Source organism: Anopheles aquasalis, chromosome X (genome assembly GCF_943734665.1).
Source record: "Anopheles aquasalis chromosome X, idAnoAquaMG_Q_19, whole genome shotgun sequence".
Classification (NCBI taxonomy): Eukaryota; Metazoa; Arthropoda; class Insecta; order Diptera; family Culicidae; genus Anopheles; species Anopheles aquasalis.
This window is the reverse complement of record NC_064876.1, coordinates 2,514,160-2,530,351: the sequence shown is the minus strand read 5'-3', so window position 1 is coordinate 2,530,351 and position 16,192 is coordinate 2,514,160. Positions and strand designations below refer to the sequence as shown.

General features: G+C 49.2%; 2 protein-coding genes across 3 annotated transcripts in view; one reads left to right on the top strand and one right to left on the bottom strand.

Moving 5' to 3' along the window:
• LOC126571576 (zinc finger protein 2) overlaps positions 1 to 13,497 on the top strand; it is an 18,078-nt gene extending 4,581 nt beyond the window's left edge. Inside the window, exons 3-7 of one of the 2 annotated variants that reach the window (XM_050230227.1) lie at positions 1 to 422; positions 544 to 762; positions 856 to 1,074; positions 7,505 to 12,117; positions 12,238 to 13,497. The exon at positions 1 to 422 is cut by the window's left edge and continues 1,215 nt beyond it. In XM_050230227.1, coding sequence (XP_050086184.1) covers positions 1 to 422; positions 544 to 762; positions 856 to 1,074; positions 7,505 to 12,117; positions 12,238 to 12,549 — 5,785 coding nt within the window. In that variant the 3' untranslated portion in view covers positions 12,550 to 13,497. Of the gene's footprint in view, positions 423 to 543; positions 772 to 855; positions 1,075 to 7,504; positions 12,118 to 12,237 lie in introns of both variants that reach the window. The other variant, XM_050230217.1, reaches the window with a different exon arrangement.
• An 802-nt stretch (positions 13,498 to 14,299) lies between these two features.
• Positions 14,300 to 15,158, bottom strand: LOC126572181 (uncharacterized). Its single transcript, XM_050231290.1, has 2 exons — positions 15,005 to 15,158; positions 14,300 to 14,857 (listed from the first exon to the last, which is right to left on the bottom strand). The coding sequence occupies exons 1-2, from the start codon at positions 15,141 to 15,143 to the stop codon at positions 14,379 to 14,381; spliced, it is 618 nt and encodes a 205-aa protein (XP_050087247.1). The 5' UTR covers positions 15,144 to 15,158; the 3' UTR covers positions 14,300 to 14,378.
• Between the last annotated feature and the right edge of the window lie 1,034 nt (positions 15,159 to 16,192).

The following is a 16,192-nucleotide window of genomic DNA, read 5'->3' as shown; positions in this document are numbered from 1 at the left end:
CGAAACCAACAATCTGGACGAGCTGAAACGGCACGTGCTGAAAGATCGCACCAACAACGCGATGGATACGATCCTGTTTACCGGCGGTACCCAGGAGTGTTTGCTGTGCACGCAAAAGGTGCTCGACCGGGGCGAGCTGGAGCGGCACGTGAAGACGGAGGCGCACCAGCGGCGGCTCGATTTAACCGTGCACCTACTCGAGGGCCGTGACCGATCGGTGGCCAAGTTGCGGGCGTTCGTCGGCAAGGAGCTGTTCAAGAAGCTCCAGCTTATCTTCCCGCTGGCGGAGGAATCGAAGTTTGCGTACGATGAGATGCCGAGCGTGAGTGAAATTTCCGGCTCACCGTTGATGCTGCTGCTGGAGCCGAAAACCGAGCTGATCGAGCGGGACTTTGCCGGCACGAACGGGATCGACGCCGACCGTGAGTAGGCCCTCGGTTTTTGGTTTTTCGGATGATGCGTTCGGTGTAGTTTTATTGTTCGATTGCCCCCCCCCCCCCTTACCACGTCCCTTATGATTTATGCCCCTTTTACGCTTTCCAGAAACCGGCCCGTCCTGCCCGGACAGTGTGCAGATCAAGTGTAACTGTTGCAACTTCTACACCACGTCGCTCGAGAAGCTCGGTTTGCACAGCCTGTCGGAGAAGCACATTTTCCGGCGCATCTGTTTCGATTACTTGCTGCTGATTGCCGGCGAGAAGAACGCCAGTGCGGCCAGTGCGCTCGAGCTGCCACCGGCAATGCTTGGTGGTGGTGGTGGTGGTGGTGATGGTGAGTGTGTGTTTATTTGTTTTCGTCGTGCAAACTGCAGCCCGATAGTGATCGTACCAAAAAATGCCGCTTCTTTTCGTACAGATGAAGGCAAGCAACAGCAGGCTTGCCTGCTGAAGGCCACACAGCAGCAGCAGCAGCAGCAGCAGCAGCAGCAGCAGCAGCTGATGCTGACGTGCGTGCCGTGTGGCTTCAAAACCGACCACATCTACTACATGATACACCATCTGAAGAAGAACTGCAAGGTGGAGCACAACATCAACCTGCTCGGGCTGCGTAACATCTTCAAGCTGACGACGAAAGGTGAGTGGGGCCCCCGTTTTATGTGTTAGCTTATTTCAAAACCCCGTTGGCAAACCGCGTTCGTCGTGCCATTTTAGGCATTATCGTCATTGGAAACAGGATTAAAACAAGGATCATTTTTCGAGATTTTTTGTGACGTAACAATTCCATTTTATTGTTTTCAGTAGATGGCATATTGAGCTGCAAGTTTTGAAGAATATTTGGTGTTATTTTGGGGAAGATTGATTGAATACTTCATCCATCGCAGCAAATTTATGAGGGTGCGTCAGTGAAATGATACTTTTTCCCGGTGCCCATCGTAGCTGCGTGATGGGTCATCAGAAAAATACAAATCGCTACTCCTTTGAAAGATTATAAGTTTCTCCAGGGAGCCCTGTCAAGTATTTGTTAAATTTCGTAATTTTTCGATTTGTGGCAGATGTTTAAAGACCAAAAAGTGATGCTGTTTGTCATTTGGGCTAAAAGCACGACTTTAAATGATTTATTTAAAAAGAAGTATCAACAATTTTCTCAAAATCTCGACGGGGCTACCTGGCAAAGGGTGTACAGATGTTGTGTTAAAAGTTTCAAATCGATCGGCCCAGTCGTTTTTACGGTACTGGATCGAAACCGACTTTGATAACGTTGGTTTTCAATCTCAAGATCAATGTTTAACTGTGGAATTCATTCATTGTGACCTTGTGGTTCTATAAAACAACGCGTGTTGTTGGGTATTACAGCAAATAGCTCATAATTCTCACGATCAATAACGACCATTGCCAAAATAGGAAAGGCGCTAACTCCTCTTTAATGTAAAACAAAGCGCAAATAGCGAATGGCTACACCAAAGCAGACAAGAAAGCAGAGACAGTGCTGCGCCGTACTTGCCCCCCTCCAAGACTCAATTCCCGGAATCGAGAGGCGTCAGCGCCGATGGCTGAGCGGTCGCTGGCGTCTCGCTATACTGTAATGGTCTCGATCGACGTTTAATTGTTTGGGGAATTCCCTCATTATGTGACCATGGCTCTACTAGACGGGAGCCCAGCAGCGCAGGTAGACTGCGAAAACGTAAACAAAGTCGTAAGCTAAAACAAAACAATCAACGACTACGCTGCGAATAGCGTACCAAAGCAGAAGAACGGTCACTACTGCTGCGCTGCACGTTCCCCCCCGAAATTCCCGGAATCGATCTGGGTCGGAGACGACTCGGGGCTCGTTATCGACTCCGATTTTTTGCAGGCGGTTGTGGTGCGTTTCCAAGCGCCTATTATTAGAGCATTGTATGAATCGCGGATTAAAAAAAAGGCTCTGTAACTTGGTCAGTTTTGCTTCGATTGATCCAAAACTTTTACACAAAACTCTTGAAAGGATCAGCATTGAGGGAAAAATGTTAAAAACATGTGTCACAAAACATAATTAATTACCGAAGCCCCCTGAATCCCACAGTCCCCATAAACCATAGACCTTGTCGGGTTTTTTGGCGCACCAAATAACCGATATAAAACCTTCCAGTCTCTGCGTACTGATGGTATAATTTCAGTCAGTGGCCAATACAATTAACAGAGCGAAGGTATTTACCAGGAGCACAACCTTAACAGTGCTGTTTGCGTAGCATAAAAAGTAGCATAGTGCGGGATGCTCCATTTTGTCCTTTAATTTGGAACAACAGGCGATTGAATCACAGGAAATGCATGTGAGGAGGCCTCTGGTGACAGTTTGGTATTGGAAACCACTTGCAAAGATTAAGGAGCCTGAATTGTAGGTTTTTGTTCTAGGATGAGAATTAAAAGCAATCGCTAAAAGTACTTGCCTAGTAGTAAGCAATTACTGAACCAACCTTTTTTATACGTTTACGTGCAATAGAAAGGTTCAAACAGTTGGAAAATGGGTACCGCATGAATTGAACGATAAGTAGATGGAGGAGCGACGCCAAAACACATGCAGATTCTTGATAGCTAGGCAAAACACAAAAGTGGTTCCAGCTTCTTTTGCAGCACAAATTGCCCCTAGAGATGTGGAAAACTGTGTAGCTAGCACGGGAAAACACTTGGAATGATTTAGTTTTGGGGTTTTCTTTTTTGAAAAAACCGTGTTTTAATCGACAACAAAACATCCGTTTTAAGATTGTACAGCTGGTAATTTTTGAGTGTCATTTATTTTTCATAACTCTTTCCCACTTGCGCGTTTTTTTCTTTCTTCAAAACAATGTTATTGATGTTTGAAAAATCGCTCCTCATACAACGGCCCCATTTAATTGATCAAAACTTTCGATAGAAAAAAAAAAACATTTGATTGCGACTTATGACACCGTCGTTATTTCATCAATGAATTCTATCCGCGGCGCGGTTGTCTGTTTGCACATCGCTCAGTTACACACGATTTGATGTATTTGTCATTTCTCGGGAGGCGCGGCTAATGGGCTAGCCAGTAGCCCATAAAATACCTTCGTTTAGAAAAAGGGGTTGCGGCTAATGCGGGTTGCGCACTAGATGCGCACGGTGGTGGTGTACCAAGCCCAAGAATGGGCTGGACGGACTGACTGGTGGCTGGTTTCTTGTTTGCTGCGCACATGCGCACAGCTCCCGTGATCATGATGTATCGCATCCATCTTCATCACTCTTTCGTGCGCTCTCTCTCTCTCTCTTGCGCTCTCTCTATCCGTCTCTCCGTACTCTCACTATCTCTCACACCTTTAATTGTGTGTCCCTTTTTTATGCTCACGAACGCAGTTATGATCGTTCTGCGCTACGGGTGGGTCAATTTCGAACGAGACAGACATACATCTCTCATGTTTTTTCCTTCTTCTTTTTATTATTATTATTATTCTTCTTCTTCTTCTTGGTCTTCCCCCTCAAAAATGCCGTTCTCGCTGCCTTCTTCGGGGCACCAAATATCGGCCGAATGTGCGCCCCTTGTCCACACTGTAAATATATGTACGCAAAAAAAAAGGGTTAGAAATAATTTTCCTACTGTTCTTGAATGGTTCCTCTACGGTTCGGCTTCGTTTCGTCCTGGTTTCACCATTTTTTAAGGACTAAAATCTCAGGACTCACTAGTTTTGGATGCTGTACAAAAAAAAAAAAAAAACATTAACTATCGTATGTATCGTGGCCTCCAAGTCCGGACAAGGGATCACGCATTGCGCTTCATAAGAGACACGCACACACCGATGCGCATACCCCAAAAAGACCGCCCGCATCCGATACACGCACTGAAAACCAGTTACAAACTGTTTGCGCTCAACTCCACAAACACGCCGCGCTGCGCACGACGCCTCTGCACGCACACCATCACCGCGGTCGGCCAAACAATGGGTGGAATGTTGCGAGCGAGCGAGCGAGCGAGCGCGCACGCGGGCATTGAGATCGTTTGTTTACGCACAAAGCGGCTCGTGAGCGGCAGATGGTCCCGGGATGGTCCCAGGATGCTCAGGGGAGCACTAATATGCGTTTACGATGCACGGGGCAATCAAAAGGTGCTATGCGTTATGCTGCCTTAACGTCCTGCCCGGGAGAGAGAGAGAGAGAGAGAGAGGAGCAACTGTTCCAGCATATCGTGCGTGCGTGCGTGCGTGCGCGCACACCACACCGGTACGTGCGCAGTGCCGTGCCCAGGATAGCAGATAGGAAGATGCAAGAAGGGAAGCAGCAACACAGCCAGCAAGAAGGTCCACAAACATAAAACGCACACAGTAAAAACCGCCACCGTTGCTAGAGAGGGTTAGAGATATCATTAGGAGCCTGACTCCTGACCTCCCGACCTCCGATACCCACCTAACACATCCACAAACACCCCTTGGCAGCAGCAAACGAAGCAGCAGCAGCAGCAGCAGCAGCAGCAGTGAAGCATGCTCGTTTCCCCGCGCTCGCGTTCCTGCTTTCAGTGTGCGTTGCGTGCTGTAACGGTCAGGATCTCTCTGTGGCCCCGTCGCGGACTCGGTCAAACTGTTTACGCGAGTGGTTTTTATTATATTATTATTATTATTATTTTTATTATTATTGTGTGCGCGCAAACGGCGGTACGCAAGTGGCGGCCACGTTCTGCTTCGTTCCGCTCACAGTGCGCGTGTGTCCTCGGCGGCGTCGTCCTGTTACGCATTGTTTTGCTGGTGCTCCACCGCTAAATGTCCGCTTTTCCCGGACGGTTCAAGACGCAACGCCCGGTATGCGGTACGACATCAGTGCGCTATGTACGTAGAATCACAGTCCGTTCCTTTAACAAGCGGTTCCGCATTTTGTGTCACACTTCCTTCCTTTGGATGGCCTAGCGTCGTCGCTGTGTGGAGTCCTCGCGACCGATACCGACTGCACCGACACTGACATAATCGAACCGGAGGGTGATCGTCAATCGTCCATCAAACACGGGACACTCACACCAGAGTAGCAGCAGCACCGCCGCCGCGCGGCCCCCGAAAGAGATGAGAAGAAGGAAGAGAAGGGACCACGGTACGCTCCGAGATCGGGGTGCTTATTGGCGTGTTGCAGTTTATTTTTTTATTCTGGTTTTCCCTTTTTTGATTCACTTTCCGGTCGCTTCTCTCTCTCTCTCTCTCTCTCTCTCTCTCTCTCTCTCTCACGCAGGAAGCAGCAGCGTGCTAATCCCTGTCTGCCTGCCATTCAATTCATTCGCCCTTTTCCCTCCTTTTCTTCGTCTTCTTGTCTTCTTTCGTGTTGGTGTCGTGTTTTTTCTTCTTTTTTGTGATGTGTGTTGCGTATGCGGAATTATATGGGCCTCTCGCGTGTCTAGGGAAACGGGACGCGGAAATTGCGGATAGGTTGTTGGATGAAATTGCTGTCGCGATGTTTTGCGCGAACAACCGGGGTGTTTTGTTTTTTTTTTTTTTAAGCGAAACTGCGAGCGAGCGAGCGAACCCCCGGAGCGCAATGCTTGCTCAGCAGGTTTTTGCGGGCCTTGCGAGGTTTGTTTTGTTGTTGTTGTTGTTACCGGGCTGCAAATTTGTTCTCCTTCAGTACCACTAGATTGGTTAAAAATTAGAAACCTAAATCATTACACTACTGTGCCACGGAAGGTAAAGTGAATTTCGGTTTCTTTTGGAAAATTCCCGTTTCTTTCCTCCAAATCAATGCAATCCGATGCAATGCACTTGCGCCAACGGATTTTCCAGCTTTGGCTTTTATGTTTCTTCTTCTTCGCAGTCGCATGAATCTGTTGCATCGTTTGAAAAACGATGTCCCCGGAAGAGTTTTTTGAGCTTTTTTAATAGCCAGAAGTCACATGGTGCTAAAGCAAGCGAAGAAGCGGTGGTTGCGGAACGATATGAGTGGAGTTTTTGACGAAAAAGTCACAGAAAACCAACGCCAGTGCGTTGGAAACCCAAAAACCATTTTTCAAAATGTAATTAGCGAATTATCTGAACATGCCAAATCCATCAGCAAGGACTCTAGTTGTTAAACGACGGTTTTCCAACATCAAATCGTTTGACGTTGTTGGTCACCAAGGACGTTCTTCGTATTCAAGACGTTCCTGACCATCCTGGAAGTATTTTAATCACTTGTAAACATTTTTATTTAACCCAGTTCAATCTTGAAAGGCTTTCTGCATCCTTTTTAGTGTATCCCCACACCAACTTTTATGGAAATTCTTTGCGCAATCAATTTCGAAATATTAAAAAACGAAGAATTCGCTTTTGGTAGCACTAAAAAAAAAAATATATATATATCTCAAAAACTAATCATTCGTTTGACGTGAAACTTAGCATGGTTATTAATAACAGCAGTGAAAACCTACAAAAAATATGAAATTTAAGAAAAACCCCGTTTACAAGACTATGTACAGGGTGGGCCATAAGGTGATACCCATTTTTAAAGTTTAATATCTCTGTCATTTTTCTACCGATTTTAGTAAATAAAACCAGTTTTATTTAGGATATTCTATGCCATTTCAATAATGGATCATTTCACGTTAAAAGAACGAACTGAAATTGTTTCACTCTTTATTTTGAAAATTATCAGTCAATAGTGGAAACTGCGATCGTGCAATGCGAGTGATGAATAAATGGTGCTTTGTCGCATTATGACGGCGCTGAACTTTTCGCTGTGGCTCGATTTGAAAAGTAAGGCTTATGCCAACAAACAACTCAACGCAACTATTAGAGCTTTTAATTGCCAACAAAATCTCCCGAAATGTTGTCAAATACAATGCTAAAATGCCCAACAAAAAGCGGCCACCTGTTTTGTAGGCTCGAATTTGCTCGATATCATATTTTGAGTATGGCACAATAAATGGCATAGAATAACCTAAATAAAAGTGGTCTAGTTTTCTAAAATCGGTTGAAGTACGGAAGGAGATACTGCCATAAGATTAGTCGCTGCAACAAACAAAAAAAAAAAGAAAGAAATGCAACAAGCGTAGGCCTCAATGCCGAATTAATGAAATTCTAAATTTCTTCTCTCTCTCGCGCTCTCTCGCTCTCCCTCTCTGTGTGTGGCAGGTTCCGACACCCAGGACGCAATGGATACGGCCGACAACGGCACCCTGTGCAGCATCCTGCAGGAGAAGAAGATGTGGAACGGTGAGAACGCCGGCCACAACACCCGGCTGGCGGTGGCTGGGAGCAGCTGCAAGGACCGCTGTCTCGTCTGCAGCGTGTGCAACAAGTTTTCCTCGAAGAAAGTGAAGCTAATGCAGCACCTCCTCGCGAACCACAACGTCGGCAACGAGCTGCTGGGTGGGCTGGGTGCGGCCGAGCTCACATCCGGTGCATCGCGCACTTCCCCCTCGTCGCTGCCACCCGTACCAGCACCGCAGAGGAAACCGTTCGACTATCTGCGCACCCTGATGGAGGCCCGCTCGGCCCAAAACTTGCGCCTCATCGAGAAGGTCACGTTCATCAGCGAGTCGTTCGCGCTGAAGGAAAACTGTAACGATCTGAAGCACGGCAACCTGGCGGAGATGATGGAACAGTACACGGCCAGTGCACGGGGGCAGCCGGGCGATGGTGGGCGGTCCGGTGTACCGGAGCAGCCGGCCGCGATCGTCGCGTCCGCCCGCCAACCAACGCTCGCCCCGGCGACCGACGCTCTGCCCGCCTGTCCGCTCTGCACCGAAACCCTGCCCGATCAGGCGAGCGTCGAGGCGCACGTGCTCCGGGTCCACCACCTACCGATGGATGGTCTCAATCGACTGCTGAAGCTGGTTGATACCTCGCAATTTTTGAAAACCTCAAATACCACTCACTCCAAACAACCGTTCGGCAACAGTGGCAGTCCGATTGACCACCATCCATCATCGGTGCGGTCCGCATCGCCCCACTCACCCGGCCCCGGTTCACCGGGTCACAAGGAGGGTTCGGTGTCACCGGGCGCGGGCGCGGGCACGGGCCCTGGCACCAACACCACCAGTAGTAGCATCCGGTGCACCCTCTGCAAAGCGTCGTTCGACACGATGGTCGACCTGAAGATACACTGCAACGAGAGCAACCATTTCAAGCGCGGTGGCGACTCGGACGATCTGCTGTCCTGCTTCCTGCACGACTGCAAGGACACGTTCGACAGTGTGGCCGATCTGAATCACCACTTCAAGGCGACGCACCTCAGCTTTCTCATCTCGGAGCACCACACGTACAAGTACCGGTGCAAGCAGTGCCCGTTCGCGTTCAAAACGCACGAAAAGCTTAGCCGCCACCTGTTTTACCACTCGCTGCGCGAGTCAACCAAGTGTTTCTACTGCGAGCAGCACTTTAAGAACATCAACGCACTGACGGCCCACATTGCCGAGCGGCATCCGCAGGAAGCGGTCCAGAAAACGGCACCGCCCGGTCAGTCGCCGGATACTTCCATTCTTTTCTTCAAGGATTTGAAGCGTAAAATGCTGCAACAGCAGCAACAGCAGCAGCAGCAGCAGCAGCAGCAGCAACAAAGGAACGGTTTAAGCCCACGGTCCGACCGTTCGGTTGGCCGTGAAACACGCGACAGCGTCGACGACGATCGGCTGAGCGAGAAATCGATGAGCTCGAAGAGCAGCAGCTTCTACTACGACAAAAGCCTGGACGGCAGTGGTGGTTCCGGGTGCGACACGCTGCTGCGCTACACCTGCGCCGACTGTCAGTTCACGTTTACCGATGCGGTGACACTGGAGCGGCACATCACCACCGCTTGCCATATGCCGCGCGAGGACAAAGTGTCACCGGATACGGTTGCTGCCACGGCACTGATGGCGTCACTGGCGAAGCACCAGCACCAGCACCAGCAGCACCAACACTCATCGCCGGCACTATCACCCGCCCCATCGTCCTCGGCGTCCACCGCCGGTGCGTCACCATCCATTTTCTACGACATCAAGTCGGAGAAGTTCACGAACCCGAACCGGCCGTTCAAGTGTACGATCTGCATGGAAAGCTTCACGCAGAAGAACATCCTGCTGGTGCACTACAACAGTGTGTCGCACCTGAACAAGCTGAAGAAGCTGAAGGCGGAGAAGGGTTTCGCGCAGATGTTTACCGGTGCGCTCGGTCCGGACCTGGGCGGCAGTGAGCTCGCGCTCGACCGTGGCAAAAACTCACCCTCACCAACGGTACCGTTCAGCGATAAGGCGGCCACACCCTTCTCGATGCCGATGTTTGTCGAAAGTGGTGGCGCCGGTACCGGTGGTACCGGTGGTGGTGGCGAGAAGCGCAAAGATGTAACCGACGAGAAGGAGTCGGCCCGGAAAAAGTTCAAATGTGACATCTGCAACGTGGCGTACACGCAGGGCAGCACGCTCGACATTCACATGCGCAGTGTGCTGCATCAGACGCGCGCCTGCCGGTTGCAGGAGCGCACCCTGTTTGCCACGCAGCCACTCAGTCTTGGTGCCCAGCAGCAGCACCAGTCCGCTGGCGAAGGGAAAAAGAAGGGCGGTGAAGGGTTCCCCCTGATCCATCCCATCCCGGAAGCGCTCGATTTGCAGTCCCCGAACCTGCTGGATGAGGTGGCAGCGCTTCGGAAACTGAAATCCCCTTCCGAGCAGCAGCAGCAGCAGCAGCAGCAACAGCAACAAGCGGCACTGCCACTGTTCTGTGGTGAGAAGCCGGAAATAATGATCTGTGACTGCTGCTACCAGGCGTTCCCGGGGAAGCTGATGCTCGAGGCGCACCTCGAGCTAAATCCGGAGTGTTTGGCGCACAAGAAGAAGCTGCTCGAGGCCACGGTTGGTTTGCAGGATATGGCGGGCCCGGTACCGTTCCCCGATGGTGCCGTTGCTGCACTGCAACACCAGCAGCAGCAGCAGCACCACCAGCAGCAGCAGCAACAAGCGCTCAACGATTTAATGAAGGTGAATGCGATGGCCGCTGCCAGCGGTGCTGGCGGTGGGTTCGATCTGGGCGCACCGGAGGCGCTGCTCGGTGCGAAATCCCTCGTACCACTCGATCCAACCGTTAACCTGATGGATCCGAACTTCCTGAAGAGTGCTTCCCTGCTGCAGTTTGCGGCCACCGATCCGAACAGCAAACTGAACCCGAATGCCCTGAATGTGCTCAACTTTATGCACTTTCACCATTTGATGTCACTCAGCTATCTCAACCTGGCACCGCAGCTTAACTTTGGCGGTGTGCCACCGAAAGAGAAACCGGACGGCTCGCCCGTCCCCGGGGACGGTGGAAAGGGGGGCAAACATGGACCACCGGTCATGCCGGTGACACCGGTCGTCGGTCTCAATGGGAAACCGCTCGATTTAAACCTTTTACCGCACGGTGCGCACGGGCTCGATCCGAAGCAGCTACAGGTGGTGCACCCATCGCAGGCTCTACCGCAACAACAACAAACGCAACAACAAACGCAACAACAAACGCAACAGCAGCAACAGCAACAGCAACAACAACAACCGTGCACCCAGAAGCGCGCCCGCACGCGCATCACCGACGAGCAGCTGCGGATTCTGCGCTCGCACTTCGACATCAACAACTCACCGAGCGAGGAGAGCATCCAGGAGATGTCGCTCAAGGCGAACCTGCCGCAGAAGGTGGTGAAGCACTGGTTCCGCAACACGCTGTTCAAGGAGCGCCAGCGGAACAAGGACAGCCCGTACAACTTTAGCATTCCACCGTCGACGAAGCTGAACGTGGAGGAGTACGAGCGGACGGGTGAGGCGAAGGTCACCGATCTCGATACGGCGCCGGCGTTCAAGCCGACCGTCGATACGTCGATACAGGGTAACTCGTCGCCCTCGCCGAACGCACAGTCCGACATGAGCAAAGCGCTCAACGAGGCGATGAAGCAGAACCTCTCGAAATCGTTGCTGGAGTCGCTGAGCAAACACCATCAGCACCATCACCAGCAGCAGCACCAGCCGGGGCCGGATCTCGTTGGGGCGGCGTTCCACCTAAACAAGGGCCTCTTCCCGGACAGCTTCGTCGGGGCGGACTACGGGACCGGACCGGATGCGGTCAGTTCCGTGTCGGATTACTTTCAGCGTGCGGCTGCCGATGCGGCTGCCCTCGGTGTTGCTGTTAGTGTCGCCAGTGGTGGTGGTTCCGGGGGTGCACCTACCAATAGTGGGCTGCCTGGCACCAATGGGGGCTGCATCGGCGGTGGTGGTTCGGTCACGGCCGGTCTGGTCCCGGTTGGTACGTTGGTGAAGAAGAAGCAGAAAATCAAATCCGAATCAGCGAACGAGCGTAGCCCAACGCCGGGCGATCTGCAGCTCGACTCGTCCAACTCGAACCCGATGCCGATGCGACCGCCGAGTGCGATCTCGCTGAAGAAGGCCCACATGGCGGTGGGGCCCGCGACAGGTGGGGCCGGACAGGGACCGGGTGGTGCGGGACCCGGACCGACCACTACCGGACCACTGGCTGTCGCTGAGGAGATGAAAATACCGAGCCCGATCGACAGTCCCGTCATCTCGCCACCGAACTCACTGTCGATGCACTCATCGTTGGCACCGCAAACGCAACCCATCACCTGCTCGAATGGGAAGCGGGCGAACCGGACGCGCTTCACCGACTACCAGATCAAGGTGCTGCAGGAGTTTTTCGAGAACAACTCGTACCCGAAGGACAGTGATCTCGAGTACCTCAGCAAGCTGCTGATGCTGTCGCCGCGCGTGATCGTCGTGTGGTTCCAGGTCGGTGGTACATTCGTTCCTCACTTGTAGCGTTTGTTTTTTTTTTTTTAATTTATTTTTATTATTTACTCACCTGCCATTCTCTCTCTCGCTCTCTCTCTCTCTCTCGCGCGCGCACAGAACGCACGCCAGAAGCAGCGGAAAATCTACGAAAATCAACCGAACCCCTCGTTCGAGACGGATGAGAAGAAGGCGATCAACATCAACTACACGTGCAAAAAGTGTAACCTGGTGTTCCAGCGGTACTACGAGCTGATCCGGCACCAGAAGAACCACTGCTTCAAGGAGGAGAGCAACAAGCGGTCGGCGAAGGCGCAGCTGGCCGCGGCCCAGATCGCCCACTCGTTTACCAGCGGCAGCGAGGACTCGGACTCCAGCCTGGATGTCAGTCGACGCGAGTTCCAGCCGCGGGAAAACGACTGCCCGTTCTAGGAGCCGTGGTGCGGGTGGCAGCCACCGATCGTCGGTGCCGGTAGCAGCACTAGCACCACCGGCAGTACCGTGCCACACTGAGCCAGCGCCTACATCTCAGTTGTTTTTTTTCTTATCATTTTCTTCGTTTCCCCTTTTTTTCTTCCTTTCCTCCTTTCTTTTTTTATTTTCGGCCGTACGCAACCGTACGCTAGCGTATCATTTACAGTGTCATTTTTTCTCCCTTTCTTCTTCTTCTTTTTGTTCTGCGTCGTTCTTCAGCCGTGGGCAGCTGCGCAAACGGCCTTCCGGCCGTTGAGTTTTCATTCGTGTGTCGTTTGGCCGTGAAAGATTTATCAAACGGTACAGTCATATCACGGCACAGAAGATTTCGCTGATTTTAAGTAGCAAATTGCCCGTATATTGCATACCCACAGTATATAGTTTAGAAAGACACAGACCCACTCACACAGGAGGTAAACGCCTCTAATTGCTATCATGCTTTTTTTTATCATCTTTATTGTCTCCTTACAACATTCCACGCATTTACACGCTGACGATCAGTTTAAAATTATTTGTCATTAAAGAAAAACAAAAGCAGAATCGAAAAAGGGCGATTGTTTAGCCGTGTGGGCACAGTAAGAGGTGTAGTCGTTTATTTTGTTTTTTTTTTACCTGTTTTTTATTTTTCAAAAGCATTTTAATACCTAGTGATATACATTGATGAATCTTTTTGCCTACTTTTTTTTTTATTCGTATACTTTTACGCGTATGAAGAGACGGACGATAACTGCAGTTATTGAAACAAAGAAAATATTACAAAAAAAGAGAGAGAGAGAGAGAGACGACGACGACGAAGAAGAAGAAAGACAGTGAGTCGAAAATCCCCGCATCAAATGTAATGTGAAAGTTCCTAAAACAAAAGAATACAGAATATAAGAACTTAGTTAGAAAAAAAAGGAAACTAAAAACAAGACAAAGTTGTTCGTGGTCGTTTCGTTTTTACTTCCCCCCCGCGAGCACGGGGACGGGGCCTATCTTTATCTTTATTCAATCCGAAGCAGCAGTAATCGTTATTCAAATATGGCATTCAGGGGGGGTGGCTTCGGTATTTTCGGGCCAACAAAAAGGCCCGTTTTTTGGCGATTTTTTGCTACGCAATCTTTCAGTTTTATTTTTTCAAATGAATGGCATATTAAACAACAATTTTTCAAGAATATTTGGTATTGTTTTGAGCAACATTTATTAAAAACTTCATCCATGGCATCAAATTTAAGCAGTCGTGTTTTCAAAAGGATACTTTTCACGGTGCCCATCGTAGTGACATGACGGGTCATCTGAATTATACAAATCGATACTCGTTTGAAAGATTATAAGTTTATCCCTGAAGAGTTTTTGTTGATATTACAGTTTTTCGATCTTTGGCAGATGTTTAAAGTTGAAAAAGTGATGCTTTTTGAGATTCTGCACCAAAGAAAACGAGCTTTACATAATTGTTTAAAAGAAAAGTATCATCAATGAATGATTATAAAGATATCTCGACGGGGTTACCTGGCAAAAAGTGGACGGTACTGGATGGGCACCGACTTTGAAAACGTTGGGCTTCGCTTTTCCAAGTAGCGATTCGCTTAGCGCTTCCAAAAATCTGTATCTTTGTCAGTTTTTCCTCGATTGGCCCAAAGCTTTTACACAATACTCTTGAAAGGATCAGCATTCAGGGAAAAATGTTAAAATATGTGTCACAAATCAAATAAAATACCGAAGACCCTCCTTAATTAATTTACATATATTTTAATTAATAGAAATTAAAGTGCAGACGTTCATTTATCGACATACACCACCACACCGTCCTATGACGACGAATTATGTTCACCAGCAGCGTTGCTGTCACCCAGTTTGGCAGCTAACTCATCAAGCGCTTTGGCCAGCAGCTCTGGATTCGGTTCCGCCGGGACCTGCGCTTTGATCCAGTTAAGATAATCCGCATCACCATTCTCGATCGGAAACGATACTATCTCGGGCACGTCGTAATGGTGGTGCTTCCGGATGAAACGAATGATGTCATCGACACGTGATGCGCGTGTTTTGATCTTAAGCAGTGTTTCCGGATCGCAGCATGATTTTCCGTCCCAAATGTAGTATGAAGTTACGTTCGGTACGACATGCACGCAAGCCGCCAGCCTTTCGTTCGTCAGTACGCGGGCGATCAGTGCTGCTAGCTTTGCATCACCGAACGATACTTGCACCATAGCGAACTCGGTCGGCATCGTCGTCACGCTAGGTTTCAGGACGTTCTGTTTGTAAAATTTCCGTCTCGCTGACGATGGATCTAGAAGCAAGGAGCAACCATGAGTTACTGGGCGTGTTATTTTTCTCATTTCACATGCAGCATAATATCTTTCACAAACGCAGCGCCCAGCTGTTCCTGTGCAGATTCGCGCTAGTGCGAAATGTAGAGCGATGCTGCAGTACTTACATAGCAGTATTTTCGATAGTTTTGTTAGCGATTTCACGCCGGTGCATGTTATTATGCTCATAGCCGCTAACTGACGTTTCGTATTGTTGTCCTTTTTGGCCAGATAGCAGAGTCCCGGCAGCCGCGTCCCATGTAGCATTTTGGAAATGCAACACAAAATAAAAATCCTCATCTGTACCAATTTTGCATAGTTTTTGGGGCTTATATTTGTGTGGTTATGTGGCTAAAAGAAATAATAAAATGTATTTATTACCCTTTGAATCGTTTGAAAAAACATAGTAAATTAAAGATTGGTAGTACACTGGGCCAAAAAAGTACCGGGAATAGTCGATTTAAATCTGATTGGGTGATCGAATCAATCTGATTTTTTTATCCAAGGTTAGCGTAACTGCCCTTAGTTATTGTGTAAATTTAGAGCGCGATCCGCCAACCCGTTATTTCACGGCAGCTTTTTAAGTAAGTCTGTCTCAGCAGCGAGCGGCGATGTTTACCCTGAGTGACTACGTTGAACAAAGAATTTGCTTGATGTTTTGTTTTGCAAATGACATGCCGTATGCCTTTTTTTTCGACTTACTTAAAAGGCTGCTGTAAAAAAACGGGTTGGCGGATCGCGCTCTAAATTTACACAATAACTAAGGGCAGTTACGCTAACCTTGGATAAAAAAATCAGCTTGATCCGATTATCCAGTCATATTTAAATCGACTATTCCCGGTACATTGTTGACACAATGTTTATCTGCAATGACAGTAGTGTACGAAAAATGGAACGAGCAAGCACCGCAAACATTCACCGCATAATGGCGATGTGAGATTCCTGAGTAGTTTAGCGAATTAAATTTCAATTGCAAACCCCCTTGAAAGTGTGCAATTTTACCGGTTACCAGGCGCCTCCATTTCGCAGGGCGCCTCCATCATTGGCGTTTGGGCAACGGAGCTACATAATTTCATTTTTTTCCCGGCGCAGCGATCAGTGGACGCGGTGGAATTGCCTTTACCTCTTTGGGTACGCTTCACCGGCACCGATTGTGGTTTGGTGGGACAAAAATCTAATCATATAAATTATGTTGAGGAAATGGGGTCGCGCTACTGGCTGTTGCTTTCTTTTGCGGCCCGCAAGCTAATATGAGTTTGGGAACCATGATATAAACATAAATATACAAATAGAACAAATAACCGTAGCATAACTAC

Excerpts from the sequence above, each read along its gene's own strand:
- LOC126572181 (XM_050231290.1), bottom strand. The coding sequence starts at position 15,143 with ATGCTACATGGGACGCGGCTGCCGGGACTCTGCTATCTGGCCAAAAAG. Across the intron at positions 14,858-15,004 it reads ACTATCGAAAATACTGCTAT|ATCCATCGTCAGCGAGACGG; the intron begins GTAAGTACTGCA and ends CCTTGCTTCTAG.